General features: G+C 45.5%; 1 protein-coding gene across 1 annotated transcript in view; it reads right to left on the bottom strand.

Moving 5' to 3' along the window:
• wdfy3 (WD repeat and FYVE domain containing 3) overlaps positions 1-23,290 on the bottom strand; it is a gene marked incomplete at its 5' end in the record, with an annotated part of 81,720 nt that overhangs the window by 41,395 nt on the left and 17,035 nt on the right. Inside the window, 10 exon segments of the mRNA XM_080003783.1 lie at positions 4,537-4,774; positions 8,430-8,542; positions 11,174-11,388; positions 13,343-13,414; positions 13,537-13,726; positions 16,518-16,601; positions 17,058-17,255; positions 18,646-18,917; positions 22,112-22,305; positions 22,613-22,690. Coding sequence (XP_079859909.1) covers positions 4,537-4,774; positions 8,430-8,542; positions 11,174-11,388; positions 13,343-13,414; positions 13,537-13,726; positions 16,518-16,601; positions 17,058-17,255; positions 18,646-18,917; positions 22,112-22,305; positions 22,613-22,690 — 1,654 coding nt within the window.

Below are 23,290 nucleotides of genomic sequence, written 5' to 3'. Positions count from 1 at the left end.
GCTTAAGCACTTTATTCTCCGCTCGCTAAGCTCCCTGATCCTGCACTGGAGCGTCCACTATCTAGGAACACAACACGGGGATTTGAGGGACTTTTTTTGGTAAAGCGACGGCAGCGGCCTCAAAACCCAAAATAAATGAATGTCGGAAGGGCGCGTGCCGCCTCACCCCTCGCTGTTTGGGGCGAGTTCACGGGATGTTTTGCGAACGCAAGGAGAGCAAAAGTCAAAAATTCATCTGTGGGAGTCACGCAATAAGTCACTGGATCAAGTTTTCAAAAAATGCATCAGTTTGATTGATAGAAGTGTATTTCCTCATTCTTAACTCATGTTGAGGCTGACCCAATGAGGCGTTTTGTTCAGTTCTTTAGCCACCACCATCACCCCCACCCGATGGTCAGGTGGGCGCACAGAAATCCATCAAATTACGGTCGACAAATCAAATAATCAATGACACCAACGTGTCTTCATCCCATAATAAGTCATTTCGAAATGTCTGTTTCAGTTCAGACTGTGATGAGCGTTTACCTTCATTTTGTGTATAATTTTTTTGATGAAACAACTAATCCAAAAAATATAATAAATATTGTGTGTGTGTGTGTGTGTGTTTGTTTGAGAGGGAGAGAGGTTTGTAAAGGGACGGCTCAGTTGTGTGTGTGTGTGTGTGTGTGTGTGTGTGTGTGTGTGTGTGTGTGTGTGTGTGTGTGTGTGTGTGTGTATCTGCATTCACGTATGAGTGTCCCCTGATAGAAGCTGCGGCATTAATATTTCACAATGACAGATTGGGAAGGAAGGGCTCTTCTCTGTGTGTGTGTGTGTCTCTCTTCCTGTGTGCAGCGGAACGGAGTCGGGCAAGTTCCTCTGGGTTCCGTGGTGCCTCGGTCCAACGGGGTTGGATGGGTTCAAACCGATGAAGTCACTTCCTGGACGACATCCCTTCCTGTGATATCACCAGGAAGTGATGTCATCAGGGTGGTGGGGGCAGATCGTGGGCAGGTCGACTGTTACAAAGTGGACCGAAATGCATTCAAGATGCAAATCCTTCAGCAAATATCATGATCGAGTTAATGCCTATTTCTTAAATTAATTATAATTAAATTAAATTCATTATAATTAAATGGAGTATTTTCTTTGTAATCATTATATTATGTTCTTGTTTTTGCAGACGCTTTTGCCAAAGTGATTATTACATACATTACAATAATTACATTTTGACTCAGTATCACACCGCTGTATATCAGTCACAGCCAGCTCAACATTCTCTGGAAGGATGGGTAGGAACGGTAGAGTAACAGAGAGGTGAGCTGTTTTTTTTTCTTTTTAATCATATAAATGAAGTTATGTTGCTATAATTTTGTTTCTCGTTTTATATTAAAAATAAATAAATAAATAAATAAATAAAACATGAGGAAAATTTGAAACACTGAATTTCACCACTTTTCCACCTTTAAAAATGTTATTATAATATTTAATAATTTTATTATTTTATTTGGGATTATACATGCTTCATGTTACCCCTAACCCTAACCAATCTTTATATTCTAGTGGTTTAAAATGACATTTTTGGCAAGCGGCCATGGTGGTGCCTTCCCCTGGATGAACCTCGTGGTAATGCAGCGCCTCACACTCGTCAAGGTGACTTATGGTTCGACATTAATACATTATTAATTGGTGATCATTATCATTTATTTATACGACTATAATCATTTTATTTGACATCCCCCACTGCTCTGCTAGCCCCCCTCTCCGTCTTTTTTAGTTTGCACTCAGTTCCGTCTTTTTTTGTGCATTAAGTGATGGTAATTAGTGCGTCTCCATAAAAATGAAAAAAAATAAACTACAACCCTGTATGCGACATCTATTTCAAATTCAAACGAACCCGACATCACAAACAAAGTAAGATACAAATGACCTTGGACCGTTTGCCTCTCATGTTGTCAATAAAACTTCAACAACGACCTTGGAGGAAACCTCCGGACGTAACGAATGCACGCCCCGAATTTAAATGAACAATTCGGAGACAACACCGTCTGTCCTCGCGTGCCGTGTGGTGAAGTGGTGAAGGCGAAGGTCACCCGACACACCGTCACCCGACACGCCGTGATGTCCCCCCCCCCCCCGCCCGCCCCGCCCCCCACCTGCCCGAAACAAAAGGCGTCGCAAACGCACCGGAGCCCCACGCGGCACAAAAGCCGTCAAATAAAGCTATTTGTATGCAGAGCTCCACGTGGCACCGTGAAAAGTGTCTCCCGCCGCGTCGGGGGAAACAAAACCCAAAGCTTCGTCTTCGGAGATTTTGCCTGGTGCACACGCACCGTGACACGGGCTGTCGCAGGCGGCGAGGATTGTTGTGATTTGGGGAGAGAGGGTGATTTTCCGTTGACTGGGTCCCCCCTGCGGTGAGACGGAGGCTCCCTAATCAAAGAGGGTTTCTTTAAAGAAGGAAATGAAGCCATGGAGCCTGAGTCACAAAGCTGTGACAAGCAGAGAGGGAGTCACATGGGTTTTTAATTTTAGTTATCCTCACTATTATTATGATTATTATGATTATTATTATTATTATTATTATTATTATTATTATTAATATTAATATAATTCTGATATTATTATGATACTGCTAATGAATATTATTATTATGATTATTATTATTATTATTATTATTATTATTATTATTATTATTATTATGGGTCCGGCACGCAGTTCTGGAATTCTCCCTATTGTATTGCTCGGATTTTCGGGCTGGATCTCTATTGTTATTGCTCTGCTTTTTTATTTATTTTTTGTTGTTTGTTTGTTTTCCCTCTGCATTTTTCGGGCTAAAAGTACCTCAAACAGGACAGCGGCAGAACGCACCTATATGGTTAAGGGTCTCGTTAGAACCGGGACGTTTCAGACGTCTTGTCGTTCGAGTTTGATCAATGTCGATCTACATTCAAAGCCGGAATGAGTGAAAAACTGTTTCAGGAGCGGTCCGCTTTGCGACATCACCATCCAAAGCAATATCAGTCCAAGCTTCGTCTCTCGGAAGTAATTTGCCTCCAGCCACCAGCGAGTACCACACCGGGGGTGAATAAGGGTCATTTACCTTCGTGCGGATCTTTGTGCACGGAGCGTGGCCGCTTCGTACTCCTTTCTGCTTTCCTTCACATTCCTTTCCGCTCTTTCCTTTATAGTGCGGATACATCCAAATACATGGAGTTCAACCCACAAAAAAGTCACAGCTACGGGTAAGCCGGCCATCTCGAGTGCGCTGTGCATTGCCTGACGTCCTGCCTCCTGCCTGCTCTCCCCAGGCTCCGCCCCTCGCCCCAACCAAGCGGAGTATCTCCAGAAAGTGTAAACAATCTCTGGTTCTGTGCTACATCCACAGCCCTAGACAGGCAGCTTGAGCTGGGGCTGCGTTTAAAGGAAACTCCGAAAACTGTGATTTTACAAAACTCCGGAAAACTATAATCGTTCAAAGAGGACTTCAGCACGGCGGGAAGTTCTAAGAACCCGCTGGAGGAACAAAGCTTTTATTCTGTGTCCGCACTGCGTCATCCGGGAACGGTCTTAATTGTTAAAACACCGTTCTTTGGGGATATTTAAACTGTACGCCAGAGCAACACGCAGAGACGTCGGTGCATGTTGATCGGTCCTGAGTCCACGGTGTCCACGGTGTCCACTTTTGTAACTTGTGCTGCGTTTCACAGAACCCTGAAAACTGTAACACATAACTTAAACCACTAAACTTAACCTATGTATTGCTGCCTGCAGCTATATTAGAGGTCCAACCCGCAGGGCTAGAACCCTATTGTTATTGTGCAGATTTTTATAATTATTATTATTGTTATTATTATTCTCCTCTGCATTTTTTGGGCTAAAAGTGAAGTTTCATCTGTAGCGATCTACGTTGGGAGCAGGAATAACTGAAAAATCGATTACATTTTACCGTAAGTAGCGGATTGTTCGTGCAATGTGTTTTCCGTTTTTTTCTGCGGCACACCGACGCCTCCCAGTGATGTCTCAGCGACGCTTACTGGTTATGATTCAAACATTTAAAAAAATAAAATAAAAATCAAACTCAGACTAATTTTTAATTTTTTAAATTTTTGATACTTTCACCGGGCGCACCCGATATCTCCGGGTGAGACGGGGACAGATTTGTTTGCACTAGGCAAAAGTGGTGGCTACTGATGTGATGCAGATTTTGTTTTAACAGAAAGAGAGAGGAGGGTGGTGAATGTAAATAAGCAGCGATTAGCAGGAGAGTTCATATCCTTTATCAGCCGGGGGCCGGAGGGTGGGGTGCGAACTAAGTAATTAAGATACTCAGAGTCTCCTGCTGAATTACCAACTCCAACAGCTGCTAATGGACAACATTAGGAAGCCACTGGAGTGGTTCCCCAGTGTCTCTTTAAAGGACAAATTAACATAAAACTGAGATTCTCCTTGGATGAAACGTGTCAAGTGTAATTGATGGTGGTAATGTCACATGTTAAAAAAAAAAAAAAAAAAAAAAGAAAGAAAATGGAATCTGCTTTATTGCTTCAGACTGACCCGAATCCTTCCAGCGACGCGTCAAACTCCACGAAGGCCGGCGTGACGGCGGAGCCGTGCAGGCGGATATCGTGCGGCGTCGTCATGGAGACCAGGCACTTGACCCGGGTGAGCGGCACGGTGCTGTCCTCGGACGAGCGCACCAGGCTGCGGCTGATGCGGTACTGGCCGCTGTCCTCGCCCGGCGTAGCGAACACGCTGTCGGGGCCGAAGCCCTCCATGGACATGGTCATGCTGCCTGCAGAGACAAGGGGTTATATTCAATCATATTTCAATATGACGGCTCATAATTTGATTCAATATCGATTCGATCCGATATTGACGAGACGGCTTCACGATACGGTTCTAGATCCATACATTGACATTTTATGCACAATGAGATTTGCTGCCAGCTTTTTATGATACATATAATAAAGAAAATAAATATTTCAATTCATTTGTGACTGTGGTTGAACTTTTGTTTCCCCAATTCAGAAATTAAACAAAGAAATTGAATCATATCAGAGGAATGATTTTTATTTTTTTATTATATTTTTATTTTGAACCAGCCCTTAAGCCTTTAAGGCAAATGGTCACAATAGCAACATCGGGACATATCTAAAAGCAAATCAGAACATTTTGTAAAACTAAAATAAACAAACAAACAAACAAACAAACAAATAAATAAATAAATATAAATTGCTGGTTAAAAGTGTTATTTTTGAAAGTAATGAATGTGAATGAAAGGCCTTAAGGGCTTGAAGGGGCCCGAAATTTAGGTATCTTGTTGTACTGTGTTGTGTCCAATTAGTAATAAATACCTTAATAATATAATAAGTAATAATAATAATAAAAAATTAAGATAACAGTGTGTAATCAGAGCTGAAGTCGCAGGTTTATATCTGGATTGGTTTCTATCCTAGAATTAGCCGACACTCCACCCACTATTACCGCCGTGTTAATTTACACCGTCTGGCGCGTTTATAGCCCGACCAGTCATTGTGTCTTCCACAAGTCCAGGGAGGAGGTTAAACAGCGAAAGTGGTCGGGGATTTAAGGGATTTTCAGGCCTACACCACGACGCCGGCGAGGGGTCGTTAAAACACAGTCATTTATGCCTGTCCTTGTCCATTAGCTTAAAAGGTCAAACCAGTGGAGGAGGAGGAGGAGCCCGGTTCTGGCAGTGCACCAGCCGCTGGGGCTGACGGACACGGAGGTCGGCTCCTTGACCCCACAAGACGGTGCGCTGCATAACAACAAGTCCGTCTCTGAATGTGACTGCGGTGCACAGCAGATAAATGAGGTTGGACAGGTTGGAGCCTTCATTAACAAGGATCTGCCTGCTCCAGAAGGTTTTCATGAGATGAATAACCGCGCAGGTTCATGCGATTCATCCGCAGCGGTAAAATAAACACTCGTGGACCCGTCGGGTCTAATGTTATTGAGGAGCTGTATCTTTTTTTCCCGGAGGCGGTAAAAACTAATTTGAGTAGAAATCCATCCAGTCTGCGTGAATATTATGAATTCAAAACATCTATTTCATCTCTGACCGGGCGCATTTGATGTTCCTAAACTCTCCAGATGTGACGGAGGGCAGAGCAGCTCTTAACGAGGTTTACACCATTAAAGAGGAGGAGGGCGGTGCAAAGTACTCAAACAGCTGCAGAGTGTAAATAAGCGGCGATTAGCAGGAGAGTTAATATCCATTATCAGGCGGGAGGGGAGACACAATAAGTAATTAAAAAAACTCTGAATTACCAACTTCAACAGCTGCTGATGGACAACACTACGCCTGTAGTTACAAAGGGAATTTACATTCATCTTCCTACTGCCTGTGGTGGAACTGGTTGTACTTGATCTTTTCTTCTGATTGACCTGCTTCCACTGTGTGTTCGTAATGGTTTACATTCTTTACTTTACGTCTTCTCCTCATGGTTTTACTTTTAGTGCCTTGTTCCCTTACCTTGCTCCAAAAAAAACTATTGTTTCCAGCAAGTGTGTAGAAAATTCTGACTGGAACTGTTCATGGATTTTTATCTTACTATTTATGTTTTAAGTCTGTATTATTATTATTATTAATATGAGTAGTCGCAGTAGTTATCTGAGTAGTAGTAGTATTAGCAGTGGTTATAGTAGTTGTGGTAGGAGTATTAGTATTTGTAGTTGTGGTAAGAGCAGTAGTGATGGTTGTTGCTGTAGTAGTAACAGTCATAGTTGTAGTGGTGGTCGTAGTAGAAGTAGTAGTGGATGTGGTAGGAGTAGAAGTAGTAGAGTAGTAGTGGTAGAAGTGGTAGGTGTAGTAGTAGTGTAGTAGTAGTAGTAGTAGTAGTAGTGGTAGTATTTATAATAGGAGTAGAAGTGGTAGGAGTAGTAGTAGTAGTAGTAGTAGTGGTAGTAGTAATAATAGGAGTAGTAGTAGTAGTACTGTAGGAGTAGTAGTGTAGGAGCAGTAATAGAGTAGCTGCAGTAGGAGTAGTGGTAAAATAGTAGTACAGTACTTAAAATGTCTGCAGTCATGACCCGTCCTGGCCGCTCTGTGTCCTCTCACCTGAAGCCGTTCCAACATCAACCATGTCAGATGAAAGACCCAGCACCGGGCATTTATCAAAACCGTTTTTTGTTTTTTTTTACCAAAATCCACAGAATCCTTCCACATCCAGTGTCAGGCGGCAGCGAGTTATTAGCCCCGGCAGGGAGAGCTCCCCTGCAGCCTTCACAGCTTTACAGAAGGCCATTCTGGAATCTGTGTTTAAGTAGAGTGGACGTTTGGTAGAACACTGGAGGCTCAATGTTCCTCATCTCTGTGTAACTCAACATACTGCTCACTTTCACCAGAAGCTTCTGGAGAACAAATAATACGTGGCGGTATGCAATTTAGACACGGTATAACATTTAGCGAAGGTATATGATTTGAAATTTTAAAACATACATTTGCGGTGGTCGTAAAACGTGTTTCTTTCACTTCTAATAAAAGCCTGAGCACCCTGACCGCTCCCACTGGCTCTACTGGAGGCACAGTCATCACAGCAATACTGATGTTGTGTTCGGTGTTACTGTACTGCAGTGCTGTACTGTTGTATTACTGTACTGTGTAGTACCACACTACCGCACTTTATTCACACGCCACTTTACTGCACATATCTGTACATACATAATAGTCTATGCCTTTTTTCTTCTATTTTGTATTCCTACTTTGTCTATCACTTTTTTTTTTACTCTGATATTATTTTAGTTTTTTTTATTTTATTTTTTATTTATGTGCCTTACTAGTAACTGTGCATAATCTCCAGTATTGTTACAATGACATTTCACTACATGCATGTATGTATTTATGTATGAAACAAACCATCTTGAATCTTGAAGGATATAATATACCTTATTTATCTTATATAGCTTAAGACTTTCTTAAGGTTAAGGTTACTGCTTAAGCTTTCTTCTAAAAATAAATTGATTGTTAGATCTTTTTGTTCCCCTCATCGGCCAATCATTTGGGGTGACTTCCAGTGATAGGAAAAATAAAGATTAGGTAAAAAACGACCAGGGGCTTAGTGATGAGGTTGGTTTCCATGTGAAAATATATAGGAGTTTTACCTTGCCTGCACAATATATACATATATTAAATACCAACAGTCACAAATGAATTTATATATTTAATTTCTACATTAGACCGAATTTGTTCCGTGGAATATTTTCGTTTCTGGTAGCAATTCTCAATATCAATCAACAAATGTCAACATATCGATGTAGGATCGTATCCTGAGCCATGTCATCGGTATCAGATCGAATCGATGCCGAATCCCATGGTGAGCCTTCGTATGACAAATCCAATCGTGAAATCCTCTCCCAAGCCCGAGCCCAGCCCTGCTCCACACAGAAGCCGGCGTGGCCCGGTGACGCGAGCGCCGCTTCCTTACTTCTCATCTCGGTGTCGTAGCTCAGCGAGCTGGGCTTGTGCACTCGGTACTGTTTCAGCAGCTTCTTGTCCCAGGCGCCGCAGTTCAGCGGGTTCCCCAGGCGCAGGAACTCCCTGCAGGAGAAGGGGCGACACCGCCGTCAGGTGACTTCATCTGGCAATTCGGCTCAGTTTAGTCGTCGTTCCACGTGCGGCACAGTGAAGGCGAGACGGAGAAATAACAATATCGAAAAACGGTAAAAGGTAATGGTAAAAAAACGCGTCCGAGCGGCGTTTAAAATGCACGAGAGGCATTTGAAAAGACAACGCTGTTTGGGCTCAGCGCTGTAAATAAAACATCTCTTTTCTGAGCTGAAGAAAGGTCAATGAGTTTTAAATTTGGTTTCACCGTCAGGATTTGTGAATAAATATATATGAGATTGAAATACGTCCAGGGGCTTCAACCAGCCGTAAACTGGCAGTCAAAAGAATAAATCCCAAAAAAATAAAGCGATCCACCCATAAAGAGAGAAGGTTCCAGTTAACTCAGAATTTTCATAAAACCTGATTTAAAACAGGTGAACCGAACTGCCATGGACCAACATAACCACCATTAAATCTAATCTGTCCCTAAACATGATGGACGGAAGTGTGGATTCCAATTAAAAGCCGCAAAAATGAGTACAGGAGTATCAGATATATATAATAAATGTACAAGAATAACAGAAATAAATAAAAATAAATAAAAGTAAATTAAGTAAATAAAAATGAATGCGTTCTCTGATCCCCTTGACCCAACCGCACTGCTTTCACCTGAAATGATGTGAGACTATTTCCTGTCGGTTCTCAGGGGTTCTATCGCTTTTACCTTTTGGGGTAAATACAATACAGTGAAAGGCGGAGCGTTTAATTCCTGTCTAAAAGGCCTAACAAAGCCAACACCACTTCAACTGCTTGTGTTTTTCTCCCGAGAATCGCCGCAGCGGTTAGTGAAGCGCGGCACCGGCTCTCTCCGGGGGTTGGGGGTTCCAACCCCAGCGCAGCCTCCCCACGCTCAACGGGGAAACGGGGCGCGGGGCTCCGCGGCCGCCGGCTTCACACGGAAGGTCCTCCGCCGGGGCCGCGGCTTATTTTTCAAAAGCGCGATAACCTCACCGCGCTTTGTTCGGGAGGTTAATAGCTTGCTCTTTCAACGCCGCTGCGGCTGCGAATGCGAACGACTTCGGGCGGCGGTTTTGCACCGCGCTGAAAACGCCCCCCAGCCCCGCAAACCAAAACGACCGCCGTCTGGAACCAGAAACGAACCACGACCGGGAGGGGAAAAGTCTCCGAGGCCCGAGACTGGAGAGGAAGAGGGTGGGAAGAGGGGGAAGAGAGCGAGAGAGAGAGAGAGAGAGAGAGAGAGAGAGAGAGAGATGAGAGGGAGAGAGAAAAATACAGGGAAAGGAAGAGAGATGAAGGGACACCAGAAACGAGACTGAACGATGGAGGGGGGGAGAGGGAACGAGAGAGGGAAGGGGACGGAGCGGAGAAAGGGAGGCAGGGAGGGAGGGAGAGAGAGGGAGAGAGAATAGGCATAGGGAGATGGAGAAAGAAACTGCAAGGAGACGAAGAGAGCTATATAGGGAGAACAGAAACGAGCGAGGGAATGAGAGGGGGAGAGAGAGAAGGAAGGAAAGATAGGGGGAGGAGAGCCAAGACAGAGACAGAGAGAGAGAGAGCTTGACAGAGGAAGACGGAAAAAATGACAGACGGTACATGAAGGATTGGAACAGAGAGACAGAAAGGTAGAGAGGGAGAGACGGAGGGGAATAGGCGGAGAACGGCAGAAAACAAATGGGAGAGCAGAGGATGAGTGACGTCTGGAGATGTGTTTACCCCCGGCGTCGCAGTCTGAATTTCCATATGAAAGGAGTCCATCATGTCGCGCGCACACGCACGCACGCACGCACACACATGCACACGCGCACACACTCCTTCTCCTTCCTCCCTTGACTAGCCAAGCAGGAAATGAGAATCTCTTCCAATCGGTACCGCGACGCCGCCCCCACCCAGGCCTGCAGCAACACCTTCACTTTTAATCCAGGCAGGATTAGCGCTCCCTGAATAAAGTCATTTTTTCCAGGGACCCGTGGACAGGGTCATATATAGGACGTGCAGTATTGCAGGTAAGTACTATGCATTTCGCAGAGGGCAGAGTTGTTGGAACAGAATGGTTCTATGAACTGTTATTAGAACAGTTTACTTTCAGTCAAGCAGCAAAGTTGGAACTCAGGAACCTGTATAAATCTAACCAGTATATTTCCCCCCCCCCCCAAAGAACTTTGGGTAAGTACAGAGGGTTTTCTTGGATTTTTCTCCACAGGTAAGTATGAAGTGAGTTGTTTCACCTAGAACAGGTAAGTGTGGCCTATAAATGAGTATGAAGGTATCAGGATCAGCGGTGGGTTTTAGGGTTTTATAACATCAGAAATGTTGACCCTGATGCAGGAGAACTCTCCCCAATTTGACAAAAATATCAATATATCGATACATAAACTCAGACAAAATGTTTATGCGGAATTGAAGACCTCCAACTCAAATCTAAGACTACTAAATGACTTTAAAGGCCTAACATTTGTAAAACCGATTTTGACTGACTTGTAGACAGCCTGAACGGGAAGTCATAGTGGCAGCCGTGGTCAATTTCCCCCAAAACTGATAATCCTGCTACTTTGATTCCATCTCCCCCGGCGCCCCACGGCGTGCGTGCGTGCGGCGCCGTACCTGAGCGCCATGGGCTGCAGAGCCTGCGAGGCCAGCCTCTCGAACATCCGCTGCAGGGGCGGGTGCAGGGGGTGCTCCTCGTCGCCCAGGGCCTGGCTGCAGCGCTGCAGCAGCCGCTGGTGGAGGCCCGCCTCGCACAGCACCTGCTGGTTCCTCTCGCTGTGCACCAGGAGCTGCAGGATGTTTGCCACGGCCAGCTGCAAGTCCAGGGCATGCTGGGAAAGAAGGAGAGGGAGGTTATCTTGGAAAAAAATATATATATATATATATATATATATATTTATTTTTGTGAGCTGACCACTTCATAGGAAACAGACATTCATACGTATTTGCGTTCTGCACGTGCTCCTCTATGTGTTGTTTCCACTGTTGGTGGCGGGGTACGCCTCTCCCGGCAAGGACGCAAAGTATGGGCACGTGCGATGGGTGAACATTCGCAGAAAACGAGAGGCAGACTTGGTTGGGTGAAAAAATACCACCTCAAGTGACGGAGGGGGAAAAAACCCAAATCGATCAATCAGAAGAAAGAAAAACCTTGAAGAAAGTCTGTCCATCTGTATGTACCAGCTCTTCAAGGACATTTAGGAGGACGTTTTATTTTGTTTACGCCGCACACTTTTCCATACCAAACCAAAACTGGCCGTTTGGACAGTGGTTCTCAACATAGGGTTCGGGGACCGCCCAGGGTCCCCTCAAGAGGTTACGGCGGCTCCCCAGTAAAATTACGACTTCTTAAAACTTCACCGTTATTTCATTTGCAAGACATTGCAAGACACTGGGAAACAACAACTCCAACAACTCTCTGTGAAGCAACCGGAGCGCAGCCGTAACAACCTTTTGACGACAACGGTAAGTCAAACAAGAGGCTTGATGAAAATGCTGAAGAAATAAGTGGAATGCGTGGCACCTAAAAACACGCGCATGAGGATAAGCAATCTTCCTCCCTGCTGTCCGAAATTCATTCAGACATTTCGACTATCAGCGAAAACATCCGTCCGCTCCCGCGGCAGATTCCTGATAAGCTCAAAACCACAGGGAGCGAGCTGGAATGGGCGCACCGCACCGAGCCGCCAAACGGTGAGCGAACCGGAGAGAGAACCAGGCCCCCCGTCGCAAAACCCCCAGATTTGAGGACAGACTCGGGGTTATGGAGAAAGCAATGGAATTAAAAGGAATGAACGGGTACGTCGAGGAGGACTATTTGGATCCTGTTCGCCAAAAACATAAAAGAACTCATACCAGCTATGAAGGCCGCGCGAGTAGCGAGGGGTCATAGCATTCCTGCGATACGACAAATACTGTCCTTGTTTTTGGAAAAAATAAATAAAATAAAAAAAATAAAAATAAAAAATAAATAAATAAAATAAAAAAACACTAGAGTTTTAAATGGAATTCTGAAACAAACGCAGATGATTTTCGGGATACGCACTTTAAATTGAGGGGAAAGCTATACCTGGTATTTGCTATTATAGTTTATTATTATTCAGTGACATTGCTGTAAAATTCAAGCATGCAAGAGTGCAATTTTATTAACTCAATTTATGACAATAAAAAGATAAGTTCACGCATTAACCAACACTGTTCTTATCCATTACTTGTATTGAGCAGAATCTACTTTCAAGTAGCGACCATTAGCAGGAATCAATAAATAGAATATCATCATCATATTATAATGGATTTTTTTCTCCATTACAGGCGAACATGCTTCGAGTAGATCTCAACGGAGCAGATAATCAAGCCGCCATTCTTTTACATCTGAATTATTTATGACTCTTGGATTTCTATACAGGCAGATATTCGGTGAAACCAGCCTTCTACCCCCCCCGATGTCAGTGCATCCCTACTGACTGAAAATAAAAAGACACCCTCAAGATCCAACGCACCCACAACTCTCCTGTGTCATTTCTTAGCGATTTCTATGTACAGTCGAAAATTCAAGTATAATTCTGGAAAAGATTGCAACATTCGGTCAAATATGGCAGGAATTATGCTTCATTTTCGAGGATCTTGGTCCGGGATTCTTGCCGACCCACTGAGCTAAATTAGTCACATCACATTGCCTTGGCTGTGAAGTCGCTCAGATCAGGGTTTAGCAGGAAAGTCCATGTATTAAGCTTACTTGGATTAACAGTTTATAGACCTTGGAACACAAAAAAGAACATCTCTCACTCTGTGACTCTGCTCATGTTTCTTGTCATTTTTGGAGGATTTGCCGACAAAGACGGCTATCCTCAGGTTCCACTATGCCTTCGACAAATACACATACAAAACGTTCATGTATCCCGCAATAGCAGCCGCTGAAATAATCCTAAAGATGACAAATGAAACGCCGAGAGGGACGGAGCCGCGGCCGGGGGCCTTACCTCGGGCTGGCTGTCGGACGAGACGGAGGGCAGCAGGTCCAGCATGGCCAGGACGGCCCCCGGGTGGATGACCACCATGTCCGAGGAGGACGAGGGCGGGGCAGGGTGCGAGGGGTTGGCCAGGTGGAGCTTCAGGTCTGTCAGGGCCTTGACCGGGGCCGGGGGTCCAGACGTGCCGTAGTACCCGTGTCTGGGGGGGGCGGGGAAAGAGCGCGGTCCGGTGAGGAAGAGGCTATTTTTAATACGGTCCACAGCAACGCCACGAGGGGGACACTTTTAAAAAATATATATTATTATTTATTCATTTATTTTTTGTTACAGGAGATTATAAATGAAATGAGAGACATGAAGAAAAAAAAATGATATGAGTCTTTCAATAAAATAATATTTCATATTATATAATATTTTAAATAAAATAATTTACTTTAGGAATTATCTAACACTTTCGATCTTTCGAGGGAAATCAATAGGTGATGTACGGGCTGCCAAGCTGCCATCAGATAAGAAAACACGTCCCCAGCGGAGACATTCCAGGACACGGCATGTTTTGTTCCTTTCTGCCAATTTCCCCTCCTCCGGACGGGTTGGGGGCTCGGTGTCTTGCTCGAGCACACTTCCAAGCCGCTACAGAACCAGGAGGAGCCAGGATTCCAAGCAGCGATCCTCCAATTACCAGACGCTCCACCTCCCCCTTCTTTTTCCCCACTTGAAACAAAATACAAACAAATTCTTCTTGTTTCATTACATTTTAGATGGTTGTACCACCAACTCGAGTAGGAATTAGTGTAATTTCTTAACAATTTCAGTTCAATTCCCTGCCTCCATGAAATTGTGACATTAAGATAAAGACTTTATTAATCCCTGGAGGGACGCTATTCTATTCTTCCCAGTTTACAATTAAACGAATCCCCCTTTCCAAATCAAAAATCTCTGAACTGTGGGAACACACACTTTCTGTTTGGCACTCTGACTGCAGTATCAACGTGTTCATGGAAAGGGCTTGACTCAGCACGCACGCACGCACGCACGCACGCACGCACGCACGCACGCACGCACGCACGCACACACGCACACACGCACACACGCACACACGCACACACGCACACACGCACACACACACACACACACACACACACACACACACACACAGCAGAGTGTTGGGTTGCTTTTGGTCCTGCTGTGGAGGCAGCAGCAGCTGTGACGGGAGGGCCCGCTGGGGCCCGGACTCAATTAGAGAACACAGGCATGTTCCTGCCGTGCCGATAAAGGGCTGGAAAAACCAAACCCCTCAGAAAGATGTCGGAGTCAGCGATAAGCGCCAAAGGGCAGAAAAGTTGCCGCCCGCTTCTCCGTGAGACACAGACGCTGGTTTGCTTACGCGCTGCAGTCCCGTCGAGGGAACATTCGGCTTTATAATCGAAACCCGCCGACCGCCCGTTCCTGCCAAACCACCTCTTGGCCAGGGTTTGGTGAGCTGTAGCTCGGTCGGATGAGCGGGGAAGCTTGAAGCTCCGGGACTGGAAACGAATCGCGACCCCCCGCCCCCCCAAAAAAAGTCCTCATCATTAAAATACAAAAACGCGAGCCTCTATTTCAAGACAAACATTAACATAGCTTTGTCCTACCCCCGCCCCCCGAGTGCCTTTGACTTCATAAAAACTCCCAAAATGTTGATGACGCAACCCCTGACTCCAGCACTTCTCTGTCTCCCTCAAGGCCTTGTTAGTCTCTGGCGCGCTGCTCTGCGCCACACACACACACACACACACACACACACACACACACACACACACACACACACACACACACACACACACACACACACACACACACACACACACACACACACACACACACACACACACACCTTCCCTGCTCTTCCCACGCTCGCTGCTTATTAAAATCCAGGGCGGCGTCCGTATGAATCCTTCCTTCTCGTTCAGGTTGAGTAATCCCGGGTATCAGCATCTCATTTTGCACGCCGCCCCGGAGTTTGACACCCGGTAACCGCTGAAAAGGACATTATGCAGATGGAGGGGGGGGGGGGGCATCCGAGGCGACGCCTATCGCAATCGCAATATTCAGCGGACGAAGTCGATTCACGGGCCGAGCTGTTTTTTTTTTGTTTGTTTTTTTTAATTGGAGACGCTATTTCAAAATCGTCCTCATCGACTTTCGTTTTCACACGTACGACTGTCGCTTCGTAAAGCGACCAGTTCGGTTCGTAAAGCCCACCGTCCTCTGTTTGAGCTTTCACGCCGTATCCGTTTCACGCAGCATCGTGGGCTCGGCCGGTTTAATAGAAACATATTAACATAATTATTTACATTCTGCCCGGGAGGCGGCTGGCAGGAGGAGGATCTCCGTTTCTTGCAGGGATTTGTTTAAGGACCACTTCTACAGAACACTGATACAAATCCCCCAAAAAACCTGCTTCATTAATTCATTCACAATCCCCTATATCTGATCAAAAGTCCAATTTCAGAATAAAACTCCATCAAATATCTTTGTAGATCTCGTAACCTGAGAAAGTAGTTGTACTTCCTAATCGCCGTGGGACTTCAGGACTGCATATCAACATATGGCTATTTTTTACTAAATGTACTGAATTATCGGCGAGTCATACCTCCAGGCAATTATAGGTAGAAAGATAAAAACAATTAGAAAAAAGAGCCAATGAACACAATGAGAGAACTGCTTTCACAGCACTTTCCAAAGAAGTAAAGGAAGGTGGAGGAGGATGGAAGAGGACAAGAAGAACGACGGAGGAAAGTGATCTGAACTCTGACCCAGAGCCACTCGGCTGCTCTGTCCGGGACCTCCCACACCGCAAAAAAATACATTTCAGTGAATCAATCAAATGATCAACTGCTATCCATATTTATTTAGGGTTTGTCGCTTGGGGTGTGAATGGAGTGAGCGTGGGGTTAAAGAGAGGGATGAAAGTGGAGGAAGAACAAGGGGCAGAGAGAAGGAGCTACCTCTTCCTGCTGAGAGCTGGGGTCCCCCAGGGGGACGGCAGCGACGATTCCTGAGACAAACATGGAGGGAGCTGCTCCGCCCGACTGTGGCGGCACGCACACACACACACACACACACACACACACACACACACACACACACACACACACACACACACACACACACACACACACACACACACACACACACACACACACACACAGAAGTGCAGAAGGTCGTGACCCCAGGATGCAGAACCAGACAGCCCCAAAGAGTTAGAGGAACAGGAAACAGAGAAAGAGAGAGAGAGAGAGAGAGGAAACAAGTGGTTAGTAGGAAGTGACAGAGCTAAGCTACAGCGAGAAGGAAAAGAACAGTACCGCCATTGCACCACATGTTCACGCCAGTCACTAACGCTGTACGTACGCACGCACGCACGCACGCACGCACACATTCCTCTCAGCTCAAACGTTTCCTTTCGACAGTCAGCGAACTCATAACGTCACTCATTTCACTTCCCAAACCGGGGCGCGCACAGCGACCTCCTGGAGGTGACCGACCTGTCGAAGGAGTCGGTGGCCATCTTGTGCAGGTAGATGAACAGCTTGCTGCAGTGTTTGAGCGTGGGGCAGACCGTCTCCCCGGCGCAGCCCCCCGGGGCGGCTTCCTCCTCCAGGAGCCTCTGGAAGGGCTGAGCGTTGGAGGGGAACACGCCCGTGGGCCCCAGCTTCTTAGTGTCCGAGAAGCAGCCCAGCAGCCTGGTGGGCCGGGAGGGGGGCTTTAGATATCGGTCGACACAGAGCTCCGATACTTGACAGACTTGGATTGGATTTGGATTATTTATACATTTCCCTTCTATTAAACTACATCCAACGTGCTTTGATGTGTAGAAGCAGAAAAAAAGGCTGACATTTTCTCTATAAAATTCTGACGGATCTTGGGGATTTTTGTATTATTCTCAGATACATAAAGCAGGGCCATTCAACTACATTCTGTTGGGGTCGGGTTTTAAACTTGTCAGCAGCTTAGGGTTCCTACAAATCAATACAATTTGGATGAAACCGTGCCCTTTCTTTTTCAAGCCGCCAAACACCAAAAAATAAATCTTAAAACTGTATACTTGGAAAGATAAGATAGACAGGTGAGATACATAGATAGATACAGGTACTCCTCACTTAACAACCGAGTTCCGTTACTGGGACCAGGTCTTTAAGTGAATTGGTCGATAAGTGAGGACACGTGTTATTTCACGCTAAGGGGCCGCAGCTGGTATATATAGTATATATAGTGTATATAGAGTTAATTCACAGTAAGGGGGCGTGGCTGGTATATATAGTATATACAGAGTTAATTCACGGTAAGGGGCCGCAGCTGGTTTATATAGTATATTTTGTGTATATAGTGTTAATTCATGGTAAGGTGGTGTGGCTGGCATATAGTATATATAGTGTATATAGAGTTAATTCACGGTAAGGTGGCGTGGCTGGTATATATAGTATTCAGCATATAGTGTATATAGAGTTAATTCACGGTAAGGAGGCGTAGCAATTATGAACGCTAGTGTATTGAATACTAACATTCTGCAGGAACGAGACTGAGAACCGTGATGAGATAAGACGTATATAGTGAATATACTGTAATATATATAGTGTATATAGTGTAGATAGTATATATAGTGTATACAATGTATATAGTGTATATAGTATATATAGTGTATATAGTGTACTGTATATAGTGTAATTAGTATATATAGTATATAAAGTGTATATAGTGTATATATAGTATATACTGTATAGTGTATATAGTATATAGAGTATATAGTGTACTGTATATAGTGTATATATAGTATATACTGTATATATAGAGTATATAGTGTGAAAGTCATTTTAGAATAGAAATACAAAAAGCTAAAAAGAGCATTCTAAAAAGAGATATACTCTGATATTATATTGGATTATATTCTATTTATAATTATATATGATCTTAGTTTGGCAGAAAGGGAGTGAGCAATTTTCCTTTTTCAATTTGAGGACATTTAATCATCCTTGTGTTGGATTACTGCCAACCTTCAATTCATGAAGGCCAAACGACGCGTCGGGAAAGCTGAAAAATGAAGTCGCATATTCCCCGCCCCCGCCGTCCACTCACCTGACGGCGTCGGCCAGCTTCTCGTACTGGATCTCGGTGCGGAAGAAGTGCGAGTTGGCCGGCTCGTAGCGCATGGCGGCCGTCAGCGTGCAGAAGACGGTGAGCAGCAGCTCGAACACCTGGTTCTGATTGGCCCGCTCCCAGCCGTGACGCGGCGGCTGGCACAGCGAGCGCTCCATGGCCACCAGCAGCGACGTGACGTACACGAAGCCACCCACCTTCCTGAAGACCGTGCGAGTCCGGTGGCTCTCCCTCAATACTGCTAACAGGGCCTGGGAGAGGGGGGGGGGGGAAGGAGGCGAGATAGAGGAAGAAAGGAGGAGAAATGAGGGGAGGAGAAAGAATGGCAGAGGAGAGAGAAGGAGGAGATAGAGAGGGGAGAGGGGGGGAGGACAGGAGAAAGGAGAGGATGAGGAAGAAGAAGGAGGAGAGGAGGAGAAATGGGGGGGGGGCAGCAGAGGAGAGAGGAGGAGAGGATGGAGGAGAGGAGAGAGGAGGAGGGGAAGAGCGGAAAGGAGGGGAGGACAGGAGGGGAGGGGAAAGGAGAGGATGAGGAAGAGGAAGGAGGAGAGCAACAGAGAAAGAAAGGAGGAGAAAGAGCAGAGGAGAGAGGAGGAGAGGATAGAGAGGGGAAAGGGGGGGAGGACAGGAGAAAGGAGAGGATGAGGAAGAGGAAGGAGGAGAGGAGGAGAAATGGGGGGGGCAGCAGAGGAGAGAGGAGGAGAGGATGGAGGAGAGGAGAGAGGAGGAGGGGAAAAGAGGAAAGAAGGGGAGGACAGGAGGGGAGAAGGGAGAGGAAGGAGGAGCGACAGAGGAAGAAAGGAGGCGAAATGAGGGGAGGAGAAAGAACGGCAGAGGAGAGAGGAGGAGAGGATAGAGTGAGGAGAGGAGGGAAGGAGAAAGGAGAGGATGAGGAAGAGGAAGGAGGAGAGGAGGAGAAATGGGGGGGACAGCAGAGGAGAGAGGAGGAGAGGATGGAGGAGAGGAGAAAGGAGGAGGGGAAGAGAGGAAAGGAGGGCGGGACAGGAGGGGAGAAGGGAGAGAATGAGGAAGAGGAAGGAGGAGCGACAGAGGAAGAAAGGAGGAGAAATGAGGGGAGGAGAAGGAACGGCAGAGGAGAGAGGAGGAGAGGATAGAGTGAGGAGAGGAGGGGAGGAGAAAGGAGAGGATGAGGAAGAGGAAGGAGGTGAGCAAAAGAGGAAGACAGGAGGAGAAAGCAGAGGAGAGAGGAGGAGAGGATAGAGAGGGGAAAGGACAGGAGGGAAGGAGAGGAGAGAGGAGGAGGGGAAGAGAGGAAAGGGTGGGGGGACAGGAGGGGAGGAGAAGGGAGAGCAGGTGAGGAAGGCGGAGAGGAGGAGGAATGAGCGGAGGGGGGGGAGGGGATGATGAGACATGAGTTGAGAGGAGAGCAGAAGAGAGAAGAGAGGAAGAGGAGAGAGGAGGCGAGGGGAGATTATTTGGGTTTTTTTTTTTTTATCATTGAAATTCACATTTCAGGTTCGGATAAGGAGTGGGAAATAGCACAGAATACATTCCTTTAACCTTTTCGGCGACTTGGCCAAAATTCCAGAGAAAAAGGCTAAAACCCTCCAATCCTAGAAGACCTCAGAACACAAACCAACGCAAAGATATTCAATGAAAACGGCAAAACAGTGCAAATCAACCCAGTCTAAATCAAAGGAACGATAAAGTAATAAAAACGACTCATTATGAGCAAACTGAGTTTTACAGCCAACGCCGGGGAGCTAAAAATAGCGAGAACATCCCCCCCCCCCCCCCACGCTTCCAGGAAGTGCGAGGAAGGAAGCTCGCGGCGGAGATGAATCCACAACAAGTAAAAGCGTCCAGCGCACAGAGATAATAAACCTGCTGAGAGAAATGAAATTAGCAGGTCGTTAAAACAGCGGTGATTCATCACCCCGCACCACTTCCTCCTCTGGATAACAACACGCAGGTGGACCCCACATCACTGCTACGGTACTCATGCAATCTGGCGACAGGATATTTAGCCGGGGTTTATTCTGGCATTACAAAATGAAATTCAAGGACCTTCAAGTACTTTTTTAAGCACTGTATTCAAATGTTCAAGGACTTCATGCAAAACATGCAACACATTTGCAATGTGATATTTATTAATTAAAATATAATGTAATCTCAGTCAAACTTTCTACTATTTATATAAGTATATCATATAAATTTGAATTAACTTAATCATTATTTATTCATTTATAAATTAACCAATAAATAAATAAATTAGTTGTTATATAAATAAATATAAATTATTTATAATTAATTATATGCAGGATATTATTTTTATAATATATTATATTTAGGAAATTATTTGCCAGATTTCCCTGGCACAATCAATGTCATAAAAGTCATTCTGGAAAAATGTTATCACGTTACGATTTGAGCAATAAAACCACGGGGGGGGGATGTCACAGGTTTTCAATGATCGTGTTTTTTTCAAGGACCTTCCAAGCACTTCTGCACAATGGGGCTATTTTCAAGGTATTCCACTGAATTTCTGAGGGTGAACTCCAAACACTTCAAGCACCTCGAGGACCCGGTAGGATCTGTGCTTAGCCCTCCTCTGCTCTGGATACGCCAGCCACACGTCGTGAGCAAAGAGCCAATTAGTCGCCGATTCAATTGAGAAAGAAAATCTTATTAGAGGAAAATGAGCAGATGTCGTTAAGCTCCTACACCCCATTCCTCGGCTCTCCCAGTTGTTTGGGGCCTCCTGAGTTTTTGTGGGGTGATAATTAAAAGCCCCGATTAGAGAAATAGGAAAGCTACGCTGACAGATAAATCCAGCCGAGGTTTCAGGAGGGATGAGAGAGAGAGAGAGAAATTTAGAAACGCAATTATCCACCATTGCCTTTTAAATGAGCGGGAATGCACTCTGTGTGAATATGTGCGAGTGAGTGTGTGTGTGTTTGTTCTCTTTTGCATCCCCTCATTTGCGAAATGCCACTCTTCACTCTTGTCGTTTACTGGAGTGTTTTGTGTGTGCTTAACTGAATGTGTGTGTGTGTGTGTGTGTGTGTGTGTGTGTGTGTGTGTGTGTGTGTGTGTGTGTGTGTGTGTGCGCTTCTGTGTGTATGTTCTTATCGCCCCAACAGCAATATAGTAATTTATTGGAGTGTCTGATGGGTGTGTTTTTCTCTGAGTGAGTGTGAAAGTACAACCTCTCACTGGCAATAAGTCACTTCTGAGAGCAATTTGGCTGAAAGTGTGTGTTTATATGTGTGTGTGTGTGTGTGTGTGTGTGTGTGTGTGTGTGTGCACGCTTCTCCTTATGTCACTCTGCTGCCAAGGGTTTTACGAGCATGTGTGTCTCTGTGTGCATTTCTGAATGTTAGTGTGCCTGTAAATGTGCGTGCGTGCGTGCGTGCGTGCGTGCGTGCGTGCGTGCGTGCATGTGCGTGCATGTGCGTGCATGTGCGCGTGCGCTCGCCCTCACCCTCAGTATGTCGGTCTTGAGCTGCAGCTCGGTGCAGGGAGCAGAGTGCATGAGGCCCAGCAGCGTCCCCATGTCGTCGTCCCCGCTGGGGGACAGGACCAGCTGCTGGATGATCAGCAGAGCGTGCTCCCTGCACTGACGGTACTTCACGATGTTGTGCACACAGCGAGCACCCCCAAACTCCCTGAACAGGCCTGGGAGGCAGGGGGGAGGAAGAGAGGGAGGAAGGGGACGGAGAGAGAGAGAGCGGGAGAGAGAGAGAGAGAGAGATTTAAACTATCCCAACATTGTGATCTCGTTAAATGTTGTGTTTCAGGATGCATCACATTAGACTGTTCTAGCTAATCAACACCTACGGTCATAATAAACACATCACCAATGAATGTCTCTCTTGCGTGTGAATTTCTTATGAAAGCACCAATAGTCATGGCAAAAATGTCATCAAATTATATTTTAATATTATATTTATTATAATATTAGGTATGGGAGGTCGGTGTTTACCTGCGTTGGTGTTGGAGCCTTGTAGCAGCACAGTTAGAGTCTCCATGACCAGCCAGGCCAACTGCTTCTGTTCCTCTGCTGGAGAGAGGGGGGTGGATGTGAGCGGGAGGAATGGGGGAGAGGAGGGGAGTCTTTTTTTTTTTTTTTTATGAAGCGTAGCGTCATACGACTGAACGACAAACTACAACTTTCCAAACCCCATTAATAAAATATCCACCAGGGGGCCCAACATCCGCTTTTAGACGCTAACTTTTAGTGGTTGCCGAGTTGCCGTGCCGTGCCGTCGGTTGCCAAGACGGGAAGATCGATAGATAGATCAATCGGTCCAATTTCTAAAGAGATGCTGATTGACTACGATGCAACCAGACCGCAACATCGTCAACCACGGTTGGGCAACTGCAGAACCCTTATTGTCAAGCCCTGATATCACTGATATCATTGATATCATTGATAACAATCACAATATGCACACAACAATCAGTAAGCGCTTAGAAATAAATGTGGGATTGGATAAACTTGAAAAAAAGATTAAACTATGAATCGTTAAAACAGCAAGTTTTGGGTTTTCTCAAATTAAAATGTACACTTTACTTCCTCATTACTTATTTGAGAAAACCTAACGATATACATATAGGTTTTGCAAATTGGAGGGAATTTTCCAAAGCTGTTCCAATGACT

Source organism: Zeus faber (genome assembly GCF_960531495.2).
Source record: "Zeus faber genome assembly, chromosome: 7".
Classification (NCBI taxonomy): domain Eukaryota; kingdom Metazoa; phylum Chordata; class Actinopteri; order Zeiformes; family Zeidae; genus Zeus; species Zeus faber.
Note: the sequence above shows the minus strand (reverse complement) of the source record. Positions and strands in the feature narration are given on the sequence as shown.